General features: G+C 48.2%; 1 protein-coding gene across 1 annotated transcript; it reads right to left on the bottom strand.

Annotated features, from left to right (window-relative positions):
* Positions 1 to 8,733: 8,733 nt before the first annotated feature.
* On the bottom strand, positions 8,734 to 9,669 carry LOC142002919 (olfactory receptor 51G2-like). The gene has a single exon (XM_074979424.1). It carries the CDS (start codon positions 9,667 to 9,669, stop codon positions 8,734 to 8,736), a length of 936 nt encoding a protein of 311 aa, XP_074835525.1.
* Positions 9,670 to 26,293: the final 16,624 nt, after the last annotated feature.

Below are 26,293 nucleotides of genomic sequence, written 5' to 3'. Positions count from 1 at the left end.
TCTCAGTCCTCCCTGGTCCAGACTAAACAAGTCCAATTCTTGCAACTTTTTCTCAAATGTAATGAGATCACAGCATCTCTGCACCCATTCTGCCACTTGTTGGCATACAAACGTCTCGTAGTTCCTCTCTCTAAGGATAGTAACAGAGAGGAAGCCATGCTAGTCTATGCACTATCAAAACAAAAAGCAGTCAAGTAGCACTTTAAAGACTAGCAAAATAGTTTATTAGGTGAGCTTTCGTGGGACAGACCCACTTCTTCAGACCATAGCCAGGCCAGAACAGACTCTGGCTATGGTCTGAAGAAGTGGCTCTGTCCCACGAAAGCTCACCTAATAAACTATTTTGCTAGTCTTTAAAGTGCTACTTGACTGCTTTCTCTCCAAGGAGTAATTGCTGACTGGTTCTCCACAGGTTCCATTCTGTTCACCTGCTGCCTCAATCCAGAGTGGGACCTTAATGAATGTTTCTGTTAAACCTGGGTGTTGGTGTGTTTGCTGTGAGCTTATGCTGAGTAGATGGTTGGATATTCTATGTCATGGCTGTATTAGGATTACCAGTCTGGCTTCTCTTAGTTCAACATTACGCTGCATAAATACCACCAGGAAGGGAAGCAACAGTTAAAAAGCAAGCATATCTCAGTGTGCGCTTCAGGGAGGATTATAGGCCACACCAGAGCTACCAGCTGGGAATAGCCTGTTTCTGGGCTCCAGGCACATTATGCTTCTTGTTCTTCCCGGGGTGGGAGACAGTGTGCAGTTGCTGAGAAACCCTTCCGACTGACAGGCACAGACAACATTGGGAAGTCTGAAGGCCCTTTGTCTGCAGGAAAGTGGGAGGATCTGAGGTCAGAGACATGTAGAGTGTTCTTTAAAACCCTCTTATTTGCCCACGTTATGCTTAATTCCTGTTGTTCTGCTTAAAAAGTGTTTTGGGTGAAGAAGCTGTCTGCTCCCCAATCGCACCACTTACCAGCTCCTGCCTTTGGGAAGGACCACAGGTGTCAAACCCTTTTGGAACTGCCAGCCAGGCCCGGTGGGCCGAGACGATGCTGTAGTCCAGGGTTCTGTCTGAAGCTGGAGTAGTGTCAGAGCCCATCCCATGAGAGGGCTGGGTAGGAGGGCTGATTTCTGGCGCTTACAGTGCAGACAGGGTCTGAGATGCTGGTAGCCCTGTAACTCAGGTGAATCTACTGTGTGGAAATATCAGAGCACACATCTAGTCCGGAAAGAAAATTGTGCCCTATTGAACCTTCTACCAGCCAGCAATGAAGCTCTGAGTCCTGTCTTCAGAAACTAGCCAGAGAATAAAGTCATGTTATTACCTTTACACAGTACATTTGTGGGAGGAAACTCACCGTAGGTGCTTTGGGAGTTTCTGCTGATGTTCTGTGCTGGGTTCCATTTCTAGAGGTGCCAGTGCTCTGAACTCAAACCTGTCAAGGGACCACTCAGAGGTGACTATACTGTCTCCTCATCCTCAGCCCCAGACAGGTTCAAGTACAGAGCACCAGGCACCTTTAGAAATAGGACCAGCTGTGAAAAGCTGGATTAGGTTTTTACTGCTCCAAGCTCACTGTTAATGTCAGATTTCTGTGAAGCCTGAACAACCTACCGTCAAGCTTGGGCTGATGTAAGGGAGGGTTTCCCAGCTCTCTTACAATGTCTGCCCTCCAGCCCTGTCACTCTGCTACCCCAGCAACCCGACTGAATCCTTTTCCTCGGCACAGAACACCAGCAAGTGTGAACCGCTCACAACCTGAAGAATCGGGGCACATTTTAAAGCCAGTGAAATCTGCCAACGTACCCAGTTCTTGTTAGATGGGGAGCCCTGACACCTCAGGTCACCACCCTAGTGAACATGGAGTCAGCGGAGAGGTTGCACAGGCAGCAGGCAGTGTGTGTTCTGATTGGGAGGCAATTGTATTTATGCAGTATCCTGGCACATTCCCTTGGGGGCCTCTTTGCCATCAGGGAACCTCAGGTGATTGGATTTGTGTCCAACAGCATTAGCCACTGTCACAGCCAGTGGCAAAATGCAGAAGGCAAAATCTGAGAGGATGGGGGTAAGGCTAAAGAACTGGACTTCAGGTAAGGCTAAAGGGGATAAGGCTAAAGAACCGTGCTGCAGGTTCCATTCCTAGGAACTTGGCTTGTCACAAACTTATCACAAAGTTCTGATAAATCACGTGGCTCCTTCACGTGTGATGAGGTGGTCACCTTGATGCCATCACAGCTGTGTTCTTGCAGAAATAAATTAAAATAAAACTATACTGTTATAATAGGAGACGTGCCCACCCACCTGTCTGTCCACCTCACTGTAGTCATGAACATGTTCTGGGAAAGTCCAGAATGTGATCAGCCTCCCTTCCTGCCCAGCTTCCACGGCCTCCTCTGTGGCCAAGATTGCTTCCGTCAGCCTCACCTCCCTGCAAAACCCCATTGAGTGCCCTGCCCCCCACTATGGCCTCTACTTCCACTCTTGACAAGAGTTCAGGTGACCCCTGGTGATGTCGCCCTGCCCACCACAGTGCCCACCGGGGCTTCCCCCAGACTCCCACAGGAAAATCTCCCCCTGCTGATGTGCTCAGTTCCAGAAACAGGCCTCTCCCACCCCCAGAGATATCCCTCTGCTGCCAGTGTGCTGTGGGGACCAGACTTTCTGACTTCCCAGGCAGGGAAGGTGGAGGTGCCTCAGGTTTTGCACCACGAGTGATCTCTTTGGGGTACCACTGGATCTCACTGACAGCAAGCCCTATAGGTTCTGCAGTTGACCAGCCCCAGGGTCCAGCCCACCAGCGCTATAGGCTCCACAGCTGTGGCTATTGTGCCAGCTCACCTGAAAGGGGCAGACCAGACCCCTTTTATTGCAATGGAAGCTGGTCTGGGAGGACTGGCAGCCCAAGATATGACCCCAGGGTGGGGCAGTGAAGGGTGCAAACAGGTACAGGGAGGGGCACAACTCAGCACCCCCACTTTAAAAATATCTCCAGCACTCCTGGTCTGAGTGAACACACAACACCCCCCGGACTGCCTGGTATAAACAAAATGAGTGAACATGACCAATAGGACATGGGTCTAAAAGTGATCACTTGAGTCTCTGAGCCCAGTTCCCTGCTATGGCAGGGGACACCAGGCATGTCGTCTGGTGAAAAATCCTGTCAAACTCCATCTGACAACTGCCTCATGTGCCTGACTGTGAGGAGAAACACCTCTAAGCCGTTACTCAGGTACCCAGGGACACTGCAAGACAACCACCATTACGGCTGCCTGTCAATTGTGCAGCACTGACATGTAGGGGCAATGCAGAGTGAAGCAACCTTCCTACAGCTAATGGACTGTGTGAGCAAAACATCAACTCATTGTCACTCTCCGTGTGCTCCCAACTTCTGGGATTTTATTGCAAGTCTTGCACTATGTCTTGTCTTCCTAAGAAACCCAACTTCTGGGATCGAGAGACTCTACAGCAACCTCAGCTCCCTGTTTTACCAAGGAAGGGTTTTGTTTGTAAAAATGTGTTGCAGAAAAGCTAGAAACACTGAATCAGATGCACTAACAAGTGCTCAAAAAATTCAGGCACAAGGAGCTGGCAACAGAGGTTTTTTTCCTACAAGACCATTTACTGCCAGCACCTGCCACTGGCAGGGAGATATTGGGTGGCTATGTTAATCAGCTGCATGATTATGCTAATGAGAAGCCATCTACAATTGTGCGACAATTCATTTCCATGAATCTGTCAGCACAACAGGTCCATGTACGCCCATCCATGAAGAAGTAGCAGAAAAGACAAAGTTAATAGCAATTACTTAAAAAAATAAAAGTTCATCAGTGAGCTACAGCAATGGAGCTGCGAGGGGAGCAGTCAGGGAAGATAATGCACTTGTGGAGAGATGAAATGAGTTATTTGCATTTGTCGTCACTGCAGTGGGTGAAGGAGATTCCCACAGTTGTGATCTCATGTGTGGGTGACAGGTCACTGGCACATCAAGAGGAGGTTTTCCAACAAAGTGATAAATTTTACAGTAGAAAGTCACCAGGACCAGATGGTAGTCACTGAAGAGCTCCGAAGGAATTCAAACTGCCATAGGCAATGAATGGTTAAATCAGCCTCTGAGGCAGGTGACTGGAGACAGCTAATGTGATGCTTGTTTTCAAATAAGGCTTCAGAAGGGGTGGATCGGGGCAGGGGGATTGAATGGGGGCTAGGTTGGAACCCTGTGAGTGGTGAGCCAGCTGCGCGGGGGGCGTGATCTGGGCCACTTGGGAGCTGGGGGCATGGGGGACAGGTTCAAGGAGGTTAGGGCTGGGTTGGATGGGGTCAAGATCTGGGTGTGCAGGGGGGTTGGGGAACAGGGGTTGGAGCCAGGTCAGCGGGGGTTGGAGGGGAGCCCCAGGAGTGTAGTTGGAGCCCCCTGCTAGGGGAGGTGAGCTGCGACATACACGGGGATGGGGTAAACTGGAGGTTGGTCACAGGTACGGGTGGTCATAAGTCAATGTGTTTGTAAGTCAGGGACCCCCTGTGTAGTATAACTTCTCTGATCAGAAACATAGACAGGCACTTTGTTGGGGAATAATCAATACAGGTTTTAAAAGGTAAATCATGCATCGCTAATCTCAGAATTTCTGAGGGACCCAACAAGCATGCAAAAGGGTGATCTGGGGACATATTTTAGTGCACTTGGACTTTCAGAAAATGTTGGGCAGATGCAGAGGAGAACATGGTTTGGAGAGAGACATCGTTTGTGGAGAATTTAATAGTCAACATTTTTTTTCTGGTAAAGAGAAGAGGATGAAAGATGATGATAAAATATGGATAGGAATCTAAATGTGAAGATGGGTGAACTAGAATACCTTGTACTTTATGAGGATTTGATATAATCACTACTTCTACATGGTCAGACTCTGTTAAAAGAGGTCACTGTTGACAGAAACCTTGGCAGCACCTCTGTTGACGGATTACAGCTACGCATAAAGCAGAACAGAGCAATCCACTCTCTTAACAGAGAGCAGCCAGACCGCCCGGACTTCTCTTGACAGAGCAGCTGACTGGAAGCTCTGCAAACAGGGCTGCACGGTGAACCAGAAGCCCCATCTTTCAAAAGAACTGCTTACACAGGCACTCTGTAGACAAAACACTGACGACCGAGACACTATAGCCGATAGGGGAGAGGTTTAAAGCTGCTTGCTGAAGAGCTTGGTTCCGTCGACAAACTTCTGACACAGTGCTTCAGCTTTGTAGATGCTCCACAGGTTTTGTTGGCAAAATCCCAGTTTTGTGGACAGAAAGAGCCCATGTAGATGAGGACAGTATGTTTTAGAGCAGGAGTCAGCAACATTTTAACTTCTATGGATGGTCCAAGTGATGGTGATACTTTTTAAAATAACTAATAGTCCAACTTACAATAGCTTCAATAATAAATGAAGATGCAGAGTTTTACCAGTTCGGTGGTGGTGGTAGCATAAAATGGCCTTTTGTTAATCTACAGGCTTTCAATAAGCTCCCAGCTGCACGTGATGGGAAGGGCTGAGATTCCATCTCATATGACAAGGCAAATCGGCTCACGTACCAGTCTCGGTATGCATGATGGGGGTTGCGGACCCATATTTTAGTGGTTTGCTGGAATCCCACTATCATTGGGCTTGCGGAGCGGACACACGGGAACACCAGAGGACTGGAGTCTTCAGTTACGAGATTATCATGCATTGAACCAGGGACTTCTCCAGAAGGGAGAGGAAATAAGCATCCCCCATTTACCTCCTCCCCATATTGAAGATTGAGCACCAAGACTTTTTGATATTTCCCCTTTTATTGCAATGATCCGATCACCGTCTCCCAGGTGGGAAGTTCTAGTCTCAGTCTTCGCCCAATAATTTCCATGCTAAATCCCTCACCCCTGTTTATATTTTCTCCTGCTTCTGTGCACTTCCAATTTACCAGGGGCTATTATAAGCACTTGGCTATATTCTGTCAGTAGAACACCCAAAAGCTCATGATGTCTCCCATTTCGCACCTTCTACTGCATCCTTTCCACACTGAGCCGGGCCCTCATATCCTGGTTTATGCTTTGTTTCTACTTTTACCAGGCAGACTTGATGTCTGATGAAAAAGCCAAGCCCACAGATTAAGTATCACAGAACCTTGGAGGAATGACAGTAGTCAATGGGGAACTGCACTAACAGGGCATAAAATCTATCAAAATAACAGAACAATTCATGCTGGTAGGGGAGCAGCATTACATGTGAAATACAAAGTAGAATCTAATGAAGTAAACATCTTCAAAGAGCCAAAATCGACCATAGAATCTCTGGATTGCAATTCCATGCTCGAAGAATTAAATTGTAGAAGTGAGGATATCAGTTGACCGGGATGGTTCTATTAACTGTGAAATTCTCAGTGAGATTGGAGATGCTATAATAATAATAATAATAATAATAATAATAATAATAATAATAATAATTTCAGTTCTCTCCATATTAACTCAGTATGTCCCCTCAGGACAGGATGCAGAGCTAAAGCTTCTTGATAACTTAAAAGGCAGTTTCATGGAGCTGCTTCTCCTGGAACCTACAAGAGGACAGGCAATTCTTGATTTGATTCTAAGTAAAGCACAGAGCTGGTCCAGGAGGATAAAATGCTTGACGTCTTGGTAAGAATAAGCATTGTATAATTAAATTTAGCACTCCTGAGATGGGGAAAACAGCACTTCATCCTGACACTGGAGCATTTATTTTCAGAAAAGGGGAACACACAAAACTAAGAATATAAGATAAAGAAAAATTAAAAGGTGCAGTGCCCAAAATGTAAAGCCTGCAAGGTACAAGAAAAATTTTAAAGACGCCATAATAGAGGTTGGACTTACGTGTGCATCCCAAATGAACAACCAAAGTATGAGAATAAAAAAAATGCCACTATGGTTAAACAACAAAGCAAGGAAAAAAAAACATTCTTTAAAAAGGAAGGAAACCCTAGTGTAAGTTATGATTCCCATTCTTTCAATGGGACTTACCAAAGAGGCACTATGTTTGAAAGGTCGAAAGGGCAACTTAAAAAAAAGAAAAAAAAAGCATCTTTTTCAAAGGACATCAGAAGCTGTAAGTTGCCAATAAATGAATGGGGCCAATAGATGACTAAGGTTCAAAATGATCATTCAAGGTAGAGGAGATTGTTACCGAGATGTTAAATTAATTATTTCGTTTTGTCCTCCCTGCAGAGCATATGCGACATAGTCTCGTACCTGAGCCGTGCTCTTCAGGTGATGATTCTGAGGACCTGTGTGACAGTGAGAAGGTTGTGATGCTTTGCCCCATATTGATCCCAGTGGTGTAGTTTTGAAATTATTACAACATCATTATCATACATCTGTACCAAGATTTTTCTTGTCAGTTGTGATTGGACATGATATGATTTGCAGACTATGACTATATTATCTGTGTGCAAATATCATTTTTAAATCTGAACTAATGACTTTTATCATGATTTGGGGCTAGCTTTTCCTAATTCAAAGAATAAGAACTGTCGTACTGGCTCAGACCAATAGTCCGTCCAGCCCAGTGTCCTGTCTTCTAATAGAACCCAATGCCAGATGGCCCAGAGGGAGTGAACAGCCAGTTAATCTTCAAGTGATCCCCCTCTTGTCTTCCAATTCTAGCCTCTGATAAACAGAGGATAGGGACAATATTCTTACCCATTCTGGATAATAGGTGAACTTAACCTCCATGAATTTACCTAGTTCTTTTTTCAAACCTGTTGAAGTCCTGTTCTTCATAACATCCTTTGGCAAGGAGGTCCACAGATCTACTGTGCTCTCCAAGAAGAAAAAAATACAAACAAACAAAAACTTGCTTTGTTCAGTTTTAAACCTGCTAGCCATTAATTTCATTTGGTAACCCCTAGTTCCTCTGGTAGCATTCAATAATTAATTTACTGATTGACTGACCAATTATCAATCTAGAATGTTACATCTAATTCCCATATTAATAGGTAACGTGCTTTGATACATTGGCCATCGGTATAATAATGTAAAATCTGTCAGCTCTGAGACTGTACCATAAAGCTACCATCTGTCACAGAGGTATAAAACAAACTGAAAAAAATAAACATCAAAAGTCACCAGGGCCTGATAATATTCACCAGGAGTTCTGGAGAAACACAGCACAACCCAAAGGGGCCTGAGTCGCCTTCATTCAAGGCATTCACTCACACACAGCTTGGGTCTGCTGTGGTAGGAGTGAACACCTCAGCTGTGTGATGTGCAGAGCCATCAATCGAGTGAAAGCTGCCTGACTGGCTTCTCATGAGGCTCTTCAGAAACCCATTTCTCTCACAAGACAGAGTGGCAAGCAGCTGGCTGAGGGTGTAGGGAAAGGTGGCTCACTGCTTCCCTTGATCAGCCGCTGTTTATACCTGGTGCAGAAGCCCTGTATCACACAGCACCCACAGAGCTAAAGAAAGGTCTGATTTGTGACTGCACAACAGCTGGTGTTATGAGAAACTACGTCCTCTTCCCTGTTCTTTATTGAGTATATCAACAGGATTTCCGAGATCAGAGCAGTAACGAACACAGCTCTTTGTGGGACAACATCCTGCCAGTGTCCTAGTTCTTCACAAACACCGGAGAGGGGAGATGAGGCTCTCACCTCGTCTTGGAGGTAAGGATCCAGTATGGAATATGGAGCCATGTACCATGTTCTTTCTCTTGTCTCACCACCACTGGAGCCTTTTGATGAATTAAACATTTATTTCACAAATATCCTACTTAACCTCCCACGCAGATGCGTGCTTCGCACACTGTACACAATTGGGTTCATAAGGGGTGGCACAAATATATTTACATAGCTCGCAAGTATCTGAAGCAAGTGTGAAGAACTATTCATGTATCTGTGTATCAGAGACAAGATTATCTTGGGTGAGTAGAAGAGCAGGACGATGCAGATGTGGGATCCACAGGTTTTCAAAGCTTTAAGAGAATCCACTCGGGATGCAAGATTCAGCACTGTTTTGAGTATCATCACATAAGAGAAGAAGATGAGCACAAAATCCAACCCCACTGTTGAAAGTGAAGCAGACAAACCATAGATGCTGCTGACTGTGAAGTCTGAACAAGCCAGTTTCATGACCTCCTGGTGCAAGCAGTAGGAATGGGAAAGAACGTTGTCTTGACAGTATCTGTATCGTTTAAGGAGAAGGGGGAGTGGGAGTATAATGGCGAACCCTCTTAGCATACATGCTAACCCCATCTTGGCTATTCTCGGCAGGGTTAAGAGGGAAGTGTATCTCAGAGGGTTACTGATGGCCACAAAGCGGTCAAAAGCCATATACAAGAGCACAGTGGATTCAGTTAATTGACTAAAGTGGATGAAGAACATCTGGGCAAAACAGGCATTGATGCCGATCTCCCTAGAGTTAAACAAAAATATGCCCAGTATTGTTGGTATGGTGGCTAATGATAAACCAAGGTCTATGGCAGCCAGCATGGAAAGGAAAATGTACATGGGCTCATGCAGGTTTGAATCTGTTTTTATAATGAACAGAATAAGGGAATTTCCTAGTATCAGAATAACATAAATTAAAAAGAAGGGGATACCGATCCAGAGATAGTCATCTTCATGCCCTGGCATCCCAGTGAGAAGGAGCACTGTATGTGTGAATGTGCTGTCATTGACAGATGACATAGCGTACTGGGTTGATCCACTTGGATTTTAGCTTTCTTTCCTAAATTGAAAAAAGAATAGGACATTACTTGATACATAGTTGCACAGTATTCTGTTCTGTGTACAAGCATAGAAACTAGCTGGATGTCAGATAAAACACCAAGAACTTTGTCTTGGTTATATATCACAAATAGGAAGGTTGACACAGACTGGATCAGACCTATAGTTCTTCTGTCCCATTATCCAGTGGATGGTACAAAACTATGCAGAGGACCGAGAACAAGATGAAGTTTTGTGGCACCTTACAGACAAACAGATATTTTGGAGCATAAGCTTTCATGTGCAAAGACCCACTTCATCAGATGCATGAGTGTCCTCGCCTACAGACAGCCTGCCAACCTTAAACAAATCCTCACCAGCCACTACAAATCACAAACCAGTGACTCTAGGCTTGGAACCAGCCCCTGAAACAGTCCCTGCTGCCAACTCTGCTCACACATCTACACCAGTGACATCATCACAGGACCTAAGACCAGCTATACCATCAGGGGCTTTTTGATCTGCACATCTGCAAATATAATATAGGCCATCATGTGCCAGCAGTGCCCCACTGAAATTTACATTGGCCAAACTGGACAGTGTCTTACATTTTCTTTTGAGTTCTTTCTTAATTTTTGCAATCACTAGGCTTTGGTCTGAGTCTATATCCGCTTCTTGGAAAGTTCAGCACTGCTGTACTGATGTTATACATCTTCTTCTTATCAAAATCATATCTATCATGTTCTTGGACTTCCTGTCATTTGATCGGCATGTCCGTAGAGGTACGAGTCAAGGAGACCCAATATTGCCAAGTATCTTCATCGCACATATGGAGAGAGTGATGGACAAGATCAAGGAAGAGGTAGAAGGGATATCTGTGCATGGGAGAGAATTAACAACTTGAGGTTTGCGGATGATATAGTTATCATTGAGGAAGATGAGGAGAAGCTAGTGAAAACCTTGCGGATGTTAAAAAAAGAAGGGAAGTGGTACAGACTGATGATGAACATCAATAAACCAAAAACAATGGTATTTGGAGATAAGGAAATAGGAAGGAAGATCAGTGTGGATGGTATTGAACTAGAAAATGTAGAGAAGTTCACGTATCTGGGGAACAACATAACGTATGATCTAGACTGTAGGAAGGAAATAGCGACTAGAATAGCGAAATCAAGAGTGATAAGATCCAGAAAAGCAAAGCAATTGCTTAAGAATAAAGCTGCGTGTTTTGAAAACGTGTATTCAGCAGCATGTTGTACAGATGTGAGACATGGGTGATAACGAAAGATTGGAAAAGAAGAATATTGGCGTTCAAAAGGAGTTGTTATAGAAAGATTCTGAGAATAAGTTGTATGAAGAAGGTCACCGGTGAGGAATTATATAGGAAGATACAGCCAAAAGAGAACCTGCTGCAGAAGGTTATAAAATGGAAGCTACAACTATTTGGACATATTTGCAGAATGAACGACGAACGAAAAATCAAGACCCTAGTATTCAGCAAAATGGATGGCTCGAATGGGAGAGGCAGACCCCAGAGAGAATGGATAGATGATGTAGTAGATTGGTGCGGAGCTAGTCTACAGAAACTAAGCCACTCTGCACTGGATTGGAAAAGATGGAAGGAAATAGTGAGAGAGGCATCAGACACCAATGGGCGCTGAGCCCACGGTTATTGATGATGATGATGATGAAACTGGATAGTCTCTCCATAAAAGAATAAACGGACATAAATCAGACATCAGGAACATTAATGTACAGAAGCCTGTGGGGGAACACTTCAATCTCCCTCTCAAAACAAAAAGCAGTCAAGTAACACTTTAAAGACTAGCAAAATAGTCTATTGGGCGAGCTTTCGTGGGACAGACCCACTTCTTCAGACCATAGCCACACCAGAACAGACTCAATATTTAAGGCACAGAGAACCAAAAACAGTAAGCAAGGAGGACAAATCAGAAAAAGATAATCAAGGTGAGCAAATCAGAGAGTGGAGGGGAAGGTCAAGAATTAGACTGAGCCAAGTATGCAGACGTCTTTTTATGCAAGTATGCAGATTATCTTCCTCTCTGTTACTATTCAATCTCCCTGGACACTTAGTAGCAGATTTAAGGGTGACAGTCCTGAAACAAAAATAATTTAAAAATAAAATGGAGAGGCAAATCTCTGAACTGCAATTTATTTGCAAATTTGACTCCATTAACCATAGATTAAGCAGAGATTGGGAGTGTCTTGCAGCTTACAAAAGCAGTTTCTCTGCTCTGGGTGCTAATATCTCCCCATTAGACTCTGACAAAGGCTCACACCCCCCTGTCTGATCTGACTTACTTTTTTCCTCTTTTGGTAGGTACTGTTGTTACTGGGCCATTTCCACCTTGATGAAAAGACCTTGTCAGCTCTGGCCCTCCCTCTTACTGGGACCCCACTCTTTAAATATCTGAACCCCATCCCACTCATGCATCTGATGAAGCGGGTCTTTGCCCAGGAAAGCTTATGCTCCCAAATGTTAGTCTATAAGGTGCCACAAGATTTCTTGTTGTTCTCCAAGCTACAGACTAACACGACTACCTCTCTGATACAATGCAGAGGACAGAGAAAGAAACCCTGCAGTAAATAGCTATGAGTTAACCTGCTTTCAGAGAAATTTTGTCCCTGACACCCAGAAGTTAGGCAAATTTTGTGATATAAAGTAGGAAGGCTTCTAAGAGCCCTTATGAGACCATTTTTTTAAAATTCCTCCCCACTGCAATTGTTTTTGCTTGTTTGCCTTAGAATCATCCAGACCCTCCTTGAATTCTTCTAAACTCTTGGATCCTTTGATATGTTTTACCTGTGAGCACTACAGCCTGTTATGTTGTGAGTGATTTTACTATAGTGACCTTCCCACAGATATCTGTTCTGGTCCTCCACTTCTGAAGGTGGCCCTTTCTATCACCACATGGCATTTGCCTGGTAAAAATCATCATCGTACTTGTTTTCCCTGTGCTAAAGCTATTTATAAACATATTTATTTGATTCTATATGTATTTTTTTCTATTTTTCAACTCCTGAGAGTGCGCAGAATGTCACTGTCTCTCTGCTATTCATGGGATAAACTATTCGGGGTAGCTTCTCAACTCAACAACGACTGCTGTGGCAGCCTTCCAGAGTTATAGGTACCAGCTCAATTGGACTTGGGCTTTATTAAATTTAATTTAACATCTCCTGATACACTTTCACTACCCTAGAATCCCGGCAAGAGAAGCTGAAGTGCTTTGTTTGGCAAGTTTTGGCTAAATCCAGAGAATTCAATCATCCTACAGGCTTCTCTTCTTCCTGATGGGACCTGCACCCTCTCCCCATACAGGTATCTGCAATCTGTAGCTATATGCAAAGTGTCCGGATGACACATAGTTACTTCAGCTTGACAGTGAAGCCATAGGTATCACACATGAATGAACAGTGCAAACACTAGGTCTTTACTAATATCTACTGAGTGTGTCAATTTATTCAGCAATATGTGTGTAACAGATGGTGAAATATATATATGTTCCTTTCCTGAACCTCAGCTCTGCTCTTTACTGAAACACAGACCAGCAGTTCTGGTCTCTCAGGATCTTTTATTAAGTCATGTACACGTATTTCACATTGTAAATGCTCATGGCTCTGAATGTCAGTGTTAAAAAAAAAATTTCTTGCTCATTACCAGGAGACAGGAGCAAACTTTTTTATTTTTTTTCTTTTCACAGAGCAAAGGGGTATGAGCAGAGAACCAGAAAACCCTTGCAAACAGAATTTGGAGTACTTCTGAAATGCGTTCAAAAGCAAAAGTCATTAAATAGTGAAGTTACCACAGCTCCTTCCTGTAGAAACTCCAACAGCTTTGCTGAATTCTCTCATTATATAAGCATGTCTTGGAAGTTTGGTTTATAATGTCTGTAATGCAGTGTACAGCTTTGGCATAACTTTTACACATCTACACTTTGGTACACACGGATCAGTCCAGTCTTTCCCCTCTGACCTGGTTTCAGGGAGGATTTCACAGCAAGAGTGGGACTTGCAGTGTAGTGTCTGTCATCTGGATTTCTGCAGAATCTGGCAAGATCATAGATTCACAGAACATGAAGGAACCATAAGAAGTCATCAAGTCCAGTCCCCTGCCCTTATGGCAGGAGTAAGCACCATCTAGACCATGACTAAATTGTGTTTCTCCATCCAACAAAGGAGATTCAAGAACCTCCGTAGGTAAATTATTCCAAAGCTTAAGCACACTGGGTGCATCTACACTAGCCAGCTACTTTGAAGTAGCTGGAACAACATCGAAATAGCACGTGTTGCGTGTACACGCACCATGTGCTATTTCGATGTTGAAATCAACATTAGACGGCAAGATGTTGAAATCGCTATTCCTATCCGAAGATGGGAGTAGCGCCCTACTTCGAAGTGCAACGTTGAAGTAGGGTGTGTGTAGATGATCCACGTTCCGCTACTTTGAAATAGCAGGGTCCTCCATGGTGGCCATCAGCTGAAGGGATGAGAGACTCTCTGTCCAGTGCTCTACGATCGCCGCATGCAGCAGACCTTAGCCCAGGGCTTCTGGCTGCTGCTGCTGCTGCTGCAGCTGGGGGTCCATGCTTCATGCACAGGGTCTGCAACTGGTTGTCGGCTCTGTGGATCTCGTGCTGTGCAGGCCAAGTGTGTCTGGGAGGGGCCCTTTAAGGGAGCAGCTTGGGGCTTTGCTGGCCCCTTATTTCGACAGGGAGTGCTTGTGTGTGTGGACGCTCCACATTTCCTTCCGGGGCAGCTCCTTTCAAATTTCCCTGTGGCTACTTCGACATTGAACATCAACGGCACCAGCCCTGGAGGACGTGTAGACGATACGTGTTGAAGTAGCCTATTTCTATGTCCTTACGTCTAAATAAGCTACTTTGATGTAGTGTGCTAGTGTAGACGTAGCCACTGATACTTAAGAAGCTTTTATTAATGTCCAACGTAAACTATCACTGCTGTACATTAAGCCTATTGCTTCTTATCCCATCATAACATTGGAAGGAGAATAAAAACAAAAAAGCAGTAAAGTAGCACTTTAAAGACTAACAGAATAATTTATTAGGTGATGAGCTTTCGTGGGACAAACCCACTTCTTCAGACCATAGCCAGACCAGAACAGAATAATTATTCTCTCTCCTCCTTGTAACAATATTTTAGGCACTTTAAAGACTTTCTGAGGTCCCCTCTCAGTCTTCCCTTGCCCATACTAAACAAGCCAAATTCCTGCGATCTTCTGTCTTAGGTAATGAGATCACATTCTGCCGCTGGTCATCAAACAACCATCTAGTAATTCCTGTAACCCTGGTGTAATTGCTGATTGGTTCTCCTCAGGTTCTGTTATGTCTGTCTGAAGTCTGAGTTCAGAGTAACGAAGGGTCCTGTGGCACCTTATAGACTAACAGGAAAGTTTTGAGCATGAGCTTTCGTGAGCACAGACTCACTTCATCAGATGCTGGTCTTGGAAATCTGCAGGGCCAGGTATAAACAAGCCAGAGCAAGGCTGGGGATAACAAGGTTAGCTCAGTCAGCAAGGGTGAGGCTTACTACCAGCAGTTGATCTGGAGGTGTGAACACCAAGGGAGGGGAAGCTGCTTTTCTATTTAGCCAGCCATTCACAGTCTTTGTTTAAGCCAGAGCTGAGGGCGTCAAATTTGCAGGTGAATTGCAGCTCAGAAATTTCTCTTTGGAGTCTGGTCCTGAAATTTCTTTGCTGTAGGATAGCTACTTTTAAGTCTGCTACTGTGTGGCCTGGGAGATTGAAGTGCTCTCCTATGGGTTTTTGTGTATTGCCATTTCTGATATCTGATTTGTGTGCGTTTATTCTTTTACGTAGAGACTGTCCAGTTTGTCTGATGTATATAGCAGAGGGGCATTGCTGGCACATGATGGCATAAATTATATTGGTAGATGTGCAGCTGAATGAACCCACGATGGTCTGGCTGATCTGGTTAGGTCCTGTAATGGTGTTGCTGCTGTAGATGTGTGGGCAGAGCTGGCAACGCTATGCCTACCTTCATGCCTCCAGCTTCCATCCCAGACACACCACATGATCCATTGTCTACAGCCAAGCACTAATATATAACCACATTTGCTCCAACCCCTCTGACAGAGACAAACACCTACAGGATCTCTACCAAGCATTCTTGAAACTGAAATACCCACCTGAGGAAGTGAAAAAACAGATCAACAGAGTCACACGTGTGTCACGAAACCTCTTACTACAGGACAAGCCCAAGAGAGAAACCAACAGAACACCACTAGCCATCACCTACAGTCCTCAGCTAAAACCTCTACAGTGCACCATCAGGGATTTACAACCCATCCTTGAGAATGATCCCCCACTTTCACAGGCCTTGGGAGGCAGACCAGTCCTTGCCCACAGACAACCTGCCAACCTGAAGCAAATCCTAACCAACAACTCTACACTGCACCACAGTCACTCTAACTCAGGGACCCATCCATGCAACAAACCTTGTTATCAGCTCTGTCCCACGAAAGCTCACGTAATAAATTATTTTGTTAGTCTTTAAAGCGCTATTTGACTGGGTTTTTTTGTTTTGATAGTGTATAGACTAGCACGGCTCCCTCTCTGTTACTATTCAGTCTTACTGTTAACGTCAGAGTTCTGTGAAGCTTGAACAGACTACTGTAAAGCTTGAGCTAATGCAAGGGACAGATTCCCAGCTCTCTTCCATTGCGCCTGACCTCCAGCCCAGTTACTCACCTAGCCCAGCAATCCATCTGCATCCTCTACTTAAGAACAGAGCATCAGCAAATATGAACCACTTACAAACTGCACCAACAGGGCACATTTTAAAAACAGGGAAATGTGGCAACGTACCCAATTGCAGATACATCAGGAGACCTGACTCCAGAGGTGTTCACCCTAATGGACGTGCAGTTATCAGAGAGGTGGCAGTGGCAGAAGGTAGTGTGTTTTCAGAGAGGGAGGCCATTGCATTTATGAAGCATGCCGGCACATCCCCTTGGGGGCCACTTGGCCATCAGGGAACCTCAACTGCTTCGCTTTGTTTGTGCCAGCGTTAACCATACCACAGCCAATAGCAAAGTGCACTCGGCCAAATCACAGGGGCTGGGTAGTGATGGTAAACAACTGGAATGCAGCACAAGCCCAGCTGCAGGCTCCTTTCCTGGACTCTGAGCTTGTTACCATTTTTTCAGAGAGGTTTGATAAGTGACATGGCTCCTTCAAGGATGATGAGGTGGTCACCTTAATGCTGTTGCAGCTGTTATCTTTATAATCTAAACTAAACTAAATAAAAATAAAATAAAATAAGTACACAGAATCAGATTTCTCTCTGTCATGCCCCTTTCCTGCATAACACACCTGGGATGCAGCCAGGAAAGGAAGTTTCCACAAGGTTCTCAGTGATTCTCTGGTTACTGGGCCCATCCCCATTTATCTCTTGGTCTCCTTTCCTGTTTCAGGACCCCCTCCCACTCCCTGTCAGACCAAGTTCAGCATGTATGTGCAAGCTGGACCTGTTGGGGTATGCAGTGCCTGCAAGATCTGCTAATGGTGTTTTGTGAAGACCCTTCTAGGCTACATCTACACGTGAAGCCTACATCGAAATAGCTTATTTCGATGTAGCAACATCGAAATAGGCTATTTCGATGAATAGCGTCTACACGTCCTCCAGGGCTGGCAACGTCGATGTTCAACTTCGACGTTGCGCAGCACAACATCAAAATAGGTGCTGCGAAGGAACGTCTACACGCCAAAGTAGCACACATCGAAATAGGGATGCCAGGCACAGCTGCAGACAGGGTCACAGGGCGGACTAGCGCTTCCGGGGCAACAGCTAGCCGCTCCCTTAAAGGGCCCCTCCCAGACACACTCAGCCTGCACAGCACGCGGTCTGAGGAGCCATAGGCACACAGACCCCGGGCGACGCAGGCATGGACCCCCAGCAGAAGCAGCAGCAGCAGCCAGAGGTCCACCCAGCCCTCCCGGCAGGAGCAGGGCTTGCCCTGATCCATGCCATGTGGGAGGCAGCTGAGCACCTCCTTGCTACACCGGAAGAGGAGCTGCCCCCAGGGCAGCAGGGCTCAACCCCCAACCCTGCAGCACCCCGACCCCCACCCCACCTCACACGCCAGCAGCTGTGGAGCTACCCCACCAGCACCGACTGGTGGGAGCGGCTGGTGCTTGAGGAGTGGGACGACGACCGCTGGCTCAGGAACTTCAGGATGAGCCGGCAGACATTTATGGAGCTGTGCCAGTGTCTCACCCCAGCACTCAGGCACCAGGACACTGCCATGCGGCGTGTCCTCCCTGTGGAGAAACGGGTCGGCATCGCTGTCTGGAAGCTGGCCACTCCAGACAGCTACCAGTCCGTGGGACAGAAGTTTGGTGTCGGCAAGGCCACCGTCGGGGCTGTCCTCATGGAGGTAAGAGAACCCACGGGGGGAGGGCAGGGCAGAGGAGGGCAGGGCAGGGGAGGGGAGGGGAGGGCAGGGCAGGGCCACGCACACCCTGCTCACCCCTCATTGGTGCTCTCCCATGTGCTTTCTCTGCAGGTTGTGCGTGCCATCAATGCCATGCTCCTGCACAGGCTCATGAGGCTGGGGGACCCAGATGCCACCATCGCGGCCTTTGCCACCCTGGGCTTCCCCAGTTGCTTCGGGGCTCTGGATGGGACTCACATCCCCATCCGCGCCCCGCATCACAGTGGAGGACGCTACATCAATCGCAAGGGCTACCATTCTGTGGTCCTCCAGGCCTTGGTGGACAGCCGGGGCTGTTTCCAGGACATTTATGTGGGCTGGCCTGGCAGCACCCACGACGCCTGGGTTTTCCGGAACTCGGGCCTGTGCCGCCAGCTGGAGGCGGGGACCTACATCCCCCAGTGGGAGATCCCTGTGGGGGACACCACCATGCCCCTCTGCGTCATCGCAGATGCGGCATACCCCCTCCGGCCCTGGCTCATGCACCCGTACACGGGTCATCTCTCTGCTAGCCAGGAGCGCTTCAACCAGCGCCTGAACCACGCGCGCCAGGTGGTGGAGCGCTCATTTGGCCGCCTGAAAGGACGCTGGAGATGTCTCCTGACCCACCTGGATGCGGGCCCCAACAACATCCCCCTGATTGTGGGTGCCTGCTGCGCCCTGCACAATTTGATGGAGAGCAAGGGGGAGGCCTTTTTCCAGGGCTGGGCTGTGGAGGCCGGCAGGGCCGACATGCAGCCACCCGCTGCCCCCAGTCAGCAGGTGGACCCCGAAGGGACCAGGGTCCGGGAGGCCCTGCGGGCCCACTTCGATGATGAGGCCTCAGGGTGAACTCTGCCAGGCCCCCCACTGCCCACCCCTTCCTCCACAACACTCCCTGCCCCAACGCCCACACCATGGAGCACCCAACCGCACCCCCCACCCCACTTTTCCTGGACAAATGACAGCACGCACTTGTGGCTGAACTTAAACTGCTTTTTCTTTTAGAACTTTTTTTTTTAACTATAAATAAAACAAGAACAAACTATATACAACATGTGTGGAACCAAAGTAATATGTACAAATAAAACGATAGTAATAAAAAAGTTTGTTCAGTAATAAAAAGAAAACCAGGGATGATAAAAGGGAGAACTATTTACATGGGGGGGACGGGGCAAACGGGGGGCACAAATTAATAAGTCACAACTATATACAAGTGGGGGGGCCATGTCCCGGGCCCCTCACCCCTAAAGTCCGGCACTGGGCGTGGGCGGCCGGGAGCCCCGCCGCGGCCGCAGCCCTGTCCGGGGCTGGCTGGGGGTGGGGCGGACCGAAAGATATGCCCGGCAAGTCTCAGCTGGCTCCAGGGGTCCCTCGGCACTCTGGCCCTCGGTGGTGGGTGGCGGGGCGACGGCGGACGGGATGGTGACGTGCGGAGCAGCTGGTGGTGCGATGGGTGGAGCAGGCAGGGCGGGCGCTGTGGCGGCCGGCGCGGCATGGGGGACCAGGTAGTCCACCAGGCGGTTGAAAGTGTCCATGTAGGCCCCCCCCGCCTCTTGGCGCCAGGCCAGAGCCCGCTCCTGCAGGTGCAGGTGCTGCTCCGTGACCTCCAGCTGCCGATGGTGGATGGCCAGCAGCTGGGGGTCCGTCGCCGTCGGCTGGTGGTGGTGCGGGGTCCGCCGTCTAGCCCGCCGTGGGACCGGTCGGTCCTCGGCCGAGGGGCTTGCCTGGAGCACTGGCCCTGGAGGGGTCTCCGGGACCACTGATGCCTCGCCGGCGCTCTCTTCCGGTCCTTCCGATGGTGCAGCTGCGGGACACAGGAGAAGAGGGGGGGAAGAAGAATGGAGACAGGCGTTAGTGTGGGCCCCGAGCAGTGGCCTTTGTCCCCCCAGCCCTGTGCTGCAGGTTCCCCATCCCTGTCCCCGGGAGATGCTGCTGTGATGGATGGGGTTCAGGGGTCCCCCTGCACTGCACCCCATCCCCTGGTGGGAGCGACTCTCACTTCACTCCGCAGGGTCTGACAGGAGAGCTTTCTTAGGCCACAGATGCCCAGTTTCTCTCAGGAGTGACAGCACCAGCTGTCAGAAGAGACAGTCCTTCCAACCCATCCTGGGGAGAAGACCCCAAGGGGTGCCCCTCTGGGGTGTAGCTTTCCCCCTCCTCAGGCTGGCTGCCTTCCAGCTCTCCCTTCCCCTAGCCTCTACCTGTTGCCCCCGCCCCCCCGCCATTCAAAGCCAGCTCGGCTCCTCCCTCCTCTTTGTTCAGGGCAGAGGTGTCACCTGCCAGCTGTAGCCCCAGGATCCTCCTTTGGCCCTGGGAGCCATTCGGCTCTTGTTGCTCATATCTAGCCTGAGTCTCCGTTTTGCACTCCCCCCATTCCATCACATGCTGCTGCTGCTGCTGCTGCTGCTGCTGCTGCTGCTGCGGGGTGTCTCACCCCCTCCTCCCGGGGGCCTCTCGAGGTTCCGCTCCCCCTGCCCCGGGGATGGGGCATGGCAGTGTCGTGCTGGGTGGGAGGGGGCAGGGGCTGATGCACTGCTGTGGGGGACATGGCCCTGCTGTCTTTGGGGCCATGGCCATGTGAGCATGTGGGGGGCCCTGGACACACATCTATTACCCCCCGCCCCTCAAGCCCAGGGGTGTACACCAGAGGGGGGTACATACCTGTTGGTCCACTCCCACGGTCCGGAGATCCCTGGGGGGTGGAGGCCCGGCTGCTGCTCCGGGATGGCAGGAGGAGGATCTGCAGCCCAGATTCTGCGGAGGAGGAGCCCCCCTCCTCCTCCTCCTCCTCCTCCTCCTGCCACGATGGCCCGGTGGTGGGCTCCGGGGGGGCCCCCGGGTGCAGGGCTTACCTCCGGGGCGGAGTCCGGCTGCAGGGCCTGCTGGGGCTCGTCGGCTGAAGTATCAAGGGTGGCCGGAGGGGAGGAGGTGTGCCGGGGGCCCAGGATGTCCCTGAGCTCCCTGTAAAAGGGGCAAGTGATGGGGGCGGCCCCAGATCGGCTGGCCGCATCCCGGGCCCAGGCGTAACCCTGCTGCAGCTCCTTCACCTTACTCCTGAAGTGATCAGGAGTGCGGGCAGGGTGACCCCGGGCGGCCAGGCCCTCGGCCAGTCGAGCGAACGCATCTGCGTTCCGCCTCTTGCTCCCCATTACCTGGAGCACCTCCTCCTCGCTCCAGAGTGCCAGCAGGTCCCGCAGCTCGGCCTCCGTCCAGGAGGGGCCCCGCTGCCGCTTGCCGGCCTGGCTGCCAGCCTGGCTGGGCTGGCTGCCCTGGCTCCCCTTGGGGGGGGTCCCCTGGCGGCGCTGGGGGGGCTGCCGGGCCGCCATTAAAGGTCCTGTGCCTCCTGTGGCTGCTGAGGGACGTGCAGCATGGCCGCGTGTCTGAGCTGCTGCCTGCACGTTCCCTCAGCTTCCTGCACAGGAAAGGAGCGGGAGGGGACCTTTAAGGGGCCGCTCCATGTGGCCACCATTGAGCTGAGGGGCTGGGGAGAGCGTCTCTCAACCCCTCAGCTGATGGCCGCCATGGAGGACCCCGCAATTTCAACGTTGCGGGACGCGCAACGACTACACGGTCCCTACTTCGATGTTCAACGTCGAAGTAGGGCGCTATTCCTATCCCCTCATGGGGTTAGCAGCTTCGACGTCTCGCCACCTAACGTCGAAGTTAACTTCGAAATAGCGCCTGACACGTGTAGCCGTGACGGGCGCTATTTTGAAGTTAGTGCCACTACCTCGAAGTAGCGTGCACGTGTAGACACGGCTTTAGAGTCATTGCTTCCCACCATTGGGACCACCTTCCAGCAAAGATGGCCACATCCCTTGTTCCCAGACATGGGAATATAATGAATTAAAAATCTTAAGTGAGCCAAAATCTACCATAAACCTCCATGGATTGAAATTTCATTCCCAAATAATAAAATTGTAGAAGTGGGGATCTCACCAGACCAGGATGGTGCTAGGAAGTATGAAAAGAACAGGAATGTTGGAGAGACACTTCCCATAAAAATAATGGATTTCAACTTTCTCCACATTAACTGGGTTTGTTACTTCAGGAAGGGATGCAGAGAAAAAGCTTCTTGATATCTTAAATGATAGTGTAATAAGAACATAAGAACATAAGAACATAAGAATGGCCATACTGGGTCAGACCAAAGGTCCATCAAGCCCAGCATCCCATCTGCCGACGGTGGCCAATGCCAGGCGCCCCAGAGAAGGAGAACAGAAGACAAGTGATTTATCTCCTGCCATCCATCTCCTGCCCTTGTTATGAAGGCTAGGGCACCATACTTTATCCCTGGCTAATAGCCATTTATGGACCTGACCTGCAAAAATTTATCAAGCTCTTTTTTAAACCCTAACAGAGTCCTGGCCTTCACAGCCGCCTCGGGCAAGGAGTTCCACAGGTTGACTGTGCGCTGTGTGAAGAAAAATTTCCTTTTATTAGTTTTGAACCCACTACCCATCAATTTCATTTGGTGTCCCCTAGTTCTTGTATTATGGGAAAAGGTAAATAATTTTTCTATATTCACTTTCTCCACACCATTCATAATTTTATATACCTCTATCATATCGCCCCTCAATCGCCTCTTTTCCAAACTGAAAAGTCCCAGTCTCTCTAGCCTCTCCCCATATGGGACCCTTTCCAAGCCCCTAATCATCTTAGTCGCCCTTTTCTGAACCTTTTCTAATGCCAATATATCTTTTTTGAGGTGAGGAGACCACATCTGCACGCAGTACTCGAGATGTGGGCGTACCATAGATTTATATAGGGGAAGTATGATATCTTTTGTCTTATTATCGATCCCTTTTTTAATAATTCCTAACATCCTATTTGCCTTACTAACTGCCGCTGCACACTGCGTGGATATCTTCAGAGAACTATCCACTATAACTCCAAGATCCCTTTCCTGATCTGTCGTAGCTAAATTTGACCCCATCATGTAGTACGTGTAATTTGGGTTATTTTTTCCAACATGCATTACCTTACACTTACCCACATTAAATTTCATTTGCCATTTTGCTGCCCAATCACTCAGTTTGCTGAGATCTTTTTGTAGTTCTTCACAATCCCTTTTGGTTTTGACTGTTCTGAACAACTTGGTGTCATCTGCAAACTTTGCCACCTCACTGCTTACCTCATTTTCCAGATCATTGATGAACAAGTTGAACAGGATCGGTCCCAGGACTGAGCCCTGGGGAACACCACTAGTTACCCCCCTCCATTGTGAAAATTTACCATTTATTCCCACCCTTTGTTTTCTGTCTTTTAACCAATTCCCGATCCATGAAAGGACCTTTCCTCCTATCCCATGACCACCTAATTTACATAAAAGCCTTTGGTGTGGGACCGTGTCAAAGGCTTTCTGGAAATCTAGGTATATTATGTCCACTGGGTGCCCCTTGTCCGCATGTTTATTAACCCCTTCAAAGAATTCTAATAGATTAGACAGACACGACTTCCCTCTGCAGAAACCATGCTGACTTTTGCCCAACAATTCGTGCTCTTCTATGTGCCTTGCAATTTTACTCTTTACTAGTGTTTCTACTAATTTGCCTGGTACTGATGTTAAACTTATCGGTCTATAATTGCCAGGATCTCCTCTAGAGCCTTTTTTAAATATTGGTGTTATATTGGCCGTCTTCCAGTCATTTGGTACCAAAGTGGATTTAAAGGATAGGTTACAAACCACTGTTAATAACTCCGCAATTTCACATTTGAGTTCTTTCAGAACCCTTGGGTGAATGCCATCTGGTCCTGGAGACTTGTTACTATTCAGCTTATCAATTAATTCCAAAACCTCCTCTAATGTCACTTCAATCTGAGTGAGTTCCTCAGATTTGTCGCCTAAAAAGGCTGGCTCAGATTTAGGAACCTCTGTAACATCTTCAGCCGTGAAGACTGAAGCAAAGAAATCATTTAATCGCTCCGCAATGGCACTGTCTTCCTTGATTGCTCCTTTTATATCTTTATCATCCAAGGGCCCCACTGCTTTTTTAGCAGGCTTCCTGCTTCTAATGTATTTAAAAAACATTTTACTATTGTTTTTTGAATTTTTGGCTAGCTGTTCCTCAAACTCTTTTTTGGCTTTTCTTACTACATTATGACAGTTAATTTGGGAGTGTTTATAAAGCATCTTCTCCTGGTAGCCAGCAGAGAAGAGACAATTCTGGATTGGGTGCTAGGTAGAGCATGGATCTAGTCCAAGAGGTGTTAATACTTGAGCTCTTGGCAATAGTTACCTCAATATGATTAAATTTAACACTCCTAAGATAGGGAAAAAATCACTGCATCCCAACACTGGAGCATTAAATTTCAAAATTTCAGACTACACAAAACAAAGTGTATATGTCAGACAAAAATTAAAAAGTACATTGCCCAACATGAAATCCCTGCATGGAGAAAATTCAAAGACACTATAATGGGGGTGAAACTTACATGCACAACACCAAGTTAAAAACCAAAGCAGGAGAATCAAAAAAGTGTCACCATAGTTAAAAAAAAAAGTTAGAGAATAAAAGCAGTGAGAGTATAAAAGTCATTCTTTAAAATGTAAGTCCTAGTGAGGAAACCTTAGTGCGAGGTGTTACTCATAAACAATGTCTACACCACAGTGTGACTTCGAAAAACGCTCTTTTGAAATCCATGGTTGAAAGATGCCTTTTGGAATACAGTGTCCTGGCACGAGCAGTGTCTAGCACCTCCGAGCCGCCCTCCCAGAAGGTGAGGTGCTCTTTCAAAAGAGAGCGTCCACACTGCCACAAATGGCATTTGGAAAGAAAGGGCCAGGAAATGACACAGGTGGGGTTTTATGGTGGGGAAGATCTCCCAGCCCCGCAGCCAGGGGCTCCCTTAATCATCCCATTGCCAACACTCTTAACCTACACACGTTCAGGCTTTCAGAGCTGCCATGAGCCCGGTGGGTGGAGTGCAGGCACTGGACAGAACAATTGAGGCCTGGAGCTCCTGCTGGCCCTCCCAAACGGTGTGCTCTCTCTCCCCTGTCCATAGCAGTGGTGGCCATCCTCCACCTTCTCCTGGGAATCTCCCCTCTGCCATGGCCGTGAAACCCCCAGACCTGGGATCCTGACAGCTCTTCACCTGAGTGCCCCACTGAATCTGGAGCCATCCCAGTAGCTCCAATCGGTGGGAGCAGCTAGTGGTGGGGGAATGGGATGATGTCATATGGCTCCAGAATTTTAGGATGAGGAGATAGACCTCCACAGAGACCTGCCAGTGGCTAACTCCTGCCTCAAGACACTAGGACACACAGATTCAGCTTGCTCTTCCCATCAAAAAGAGGGTCTCCATAGCCCTGTGGAAGAAAGCCACCCTGGATAGCTACCGCTCTCTTGGCCAACAGTTTGGACAAGGCCACAATCTGGGCTGTACTAATGGAAGTAAGTCCTGCCCAGGTCACACAGCCACCAGGGAGAGGGGGCTGCCAGGATAGCGGGATCATTAGGGACTGAGAGCCAGAAAGGGCTTGAGGAGGAAAAGGGATGGGAAGGACATGGGGGCAGGGGCCAGAAAGGCCTTGGTGGGCAGAGGAGCCAGGCACTCTCCATTATGCCCTCATTAGTGCACGTGTCCTCCATCCCATGCAGGTGGTTCAGGCCATCAACACCATGCTGCTGCAAAGGGTGATCCGTACAATGGACCTGGGTATGGCCATTGCCAGCTTCGCAGCACTCAAGTTCCTTAGCTGCTTTGGTGCCCTGGATGGGACTCACATACTGATCCATGCACTGGAGCACAGCAGGGGACAGCGTATAAACAGGAAAGGTTATGACTCCGTGGTGCTCCATGCCCTGGTGGACAGCAGGGGTCAGTTCCAGGACATCTATGTGGGCTGGGCGGGCCACAAGCACAATGCTCAGGTGTTCAGCAACTTTGGCCAACACCGCCACATGGCAGCAGGGACCTCCATTGCCTGGAGAGAGCTTCCACTTGACCAAACCACTGTGCCCCAGACGCCGCCTATCCCCTCCAGGCCTGGCTCATGAGGCCGTCCGTATACAGGCTATCCAAGACCCTGCCAGGAGCTCTGCAACTCCCAGTTCAACAGTTCCCGAAATGTGGTGGAGTGAGCTTTCGGGCGTTTGAAGGGCTGGTGACAGTGTCTCCTGACCAA

This window comes from Carettochelys insculpta, chromosome 1 (genome assembly GCF_033958435.1).
Source record: "Carettochelys insculpta isolate YL-2023 chromosome 1, ASM3395843v1, whole genome shotgun sequence".
Lineage (NCBI taxonomy): Eukaryota > Metazoa > Chordata > Testudines > Carettochelyidae > Carettochelys > Carettochelys insculpta.
This window is presented reverse-complemented; position numbering and strand designations above follow the sequence as displayed.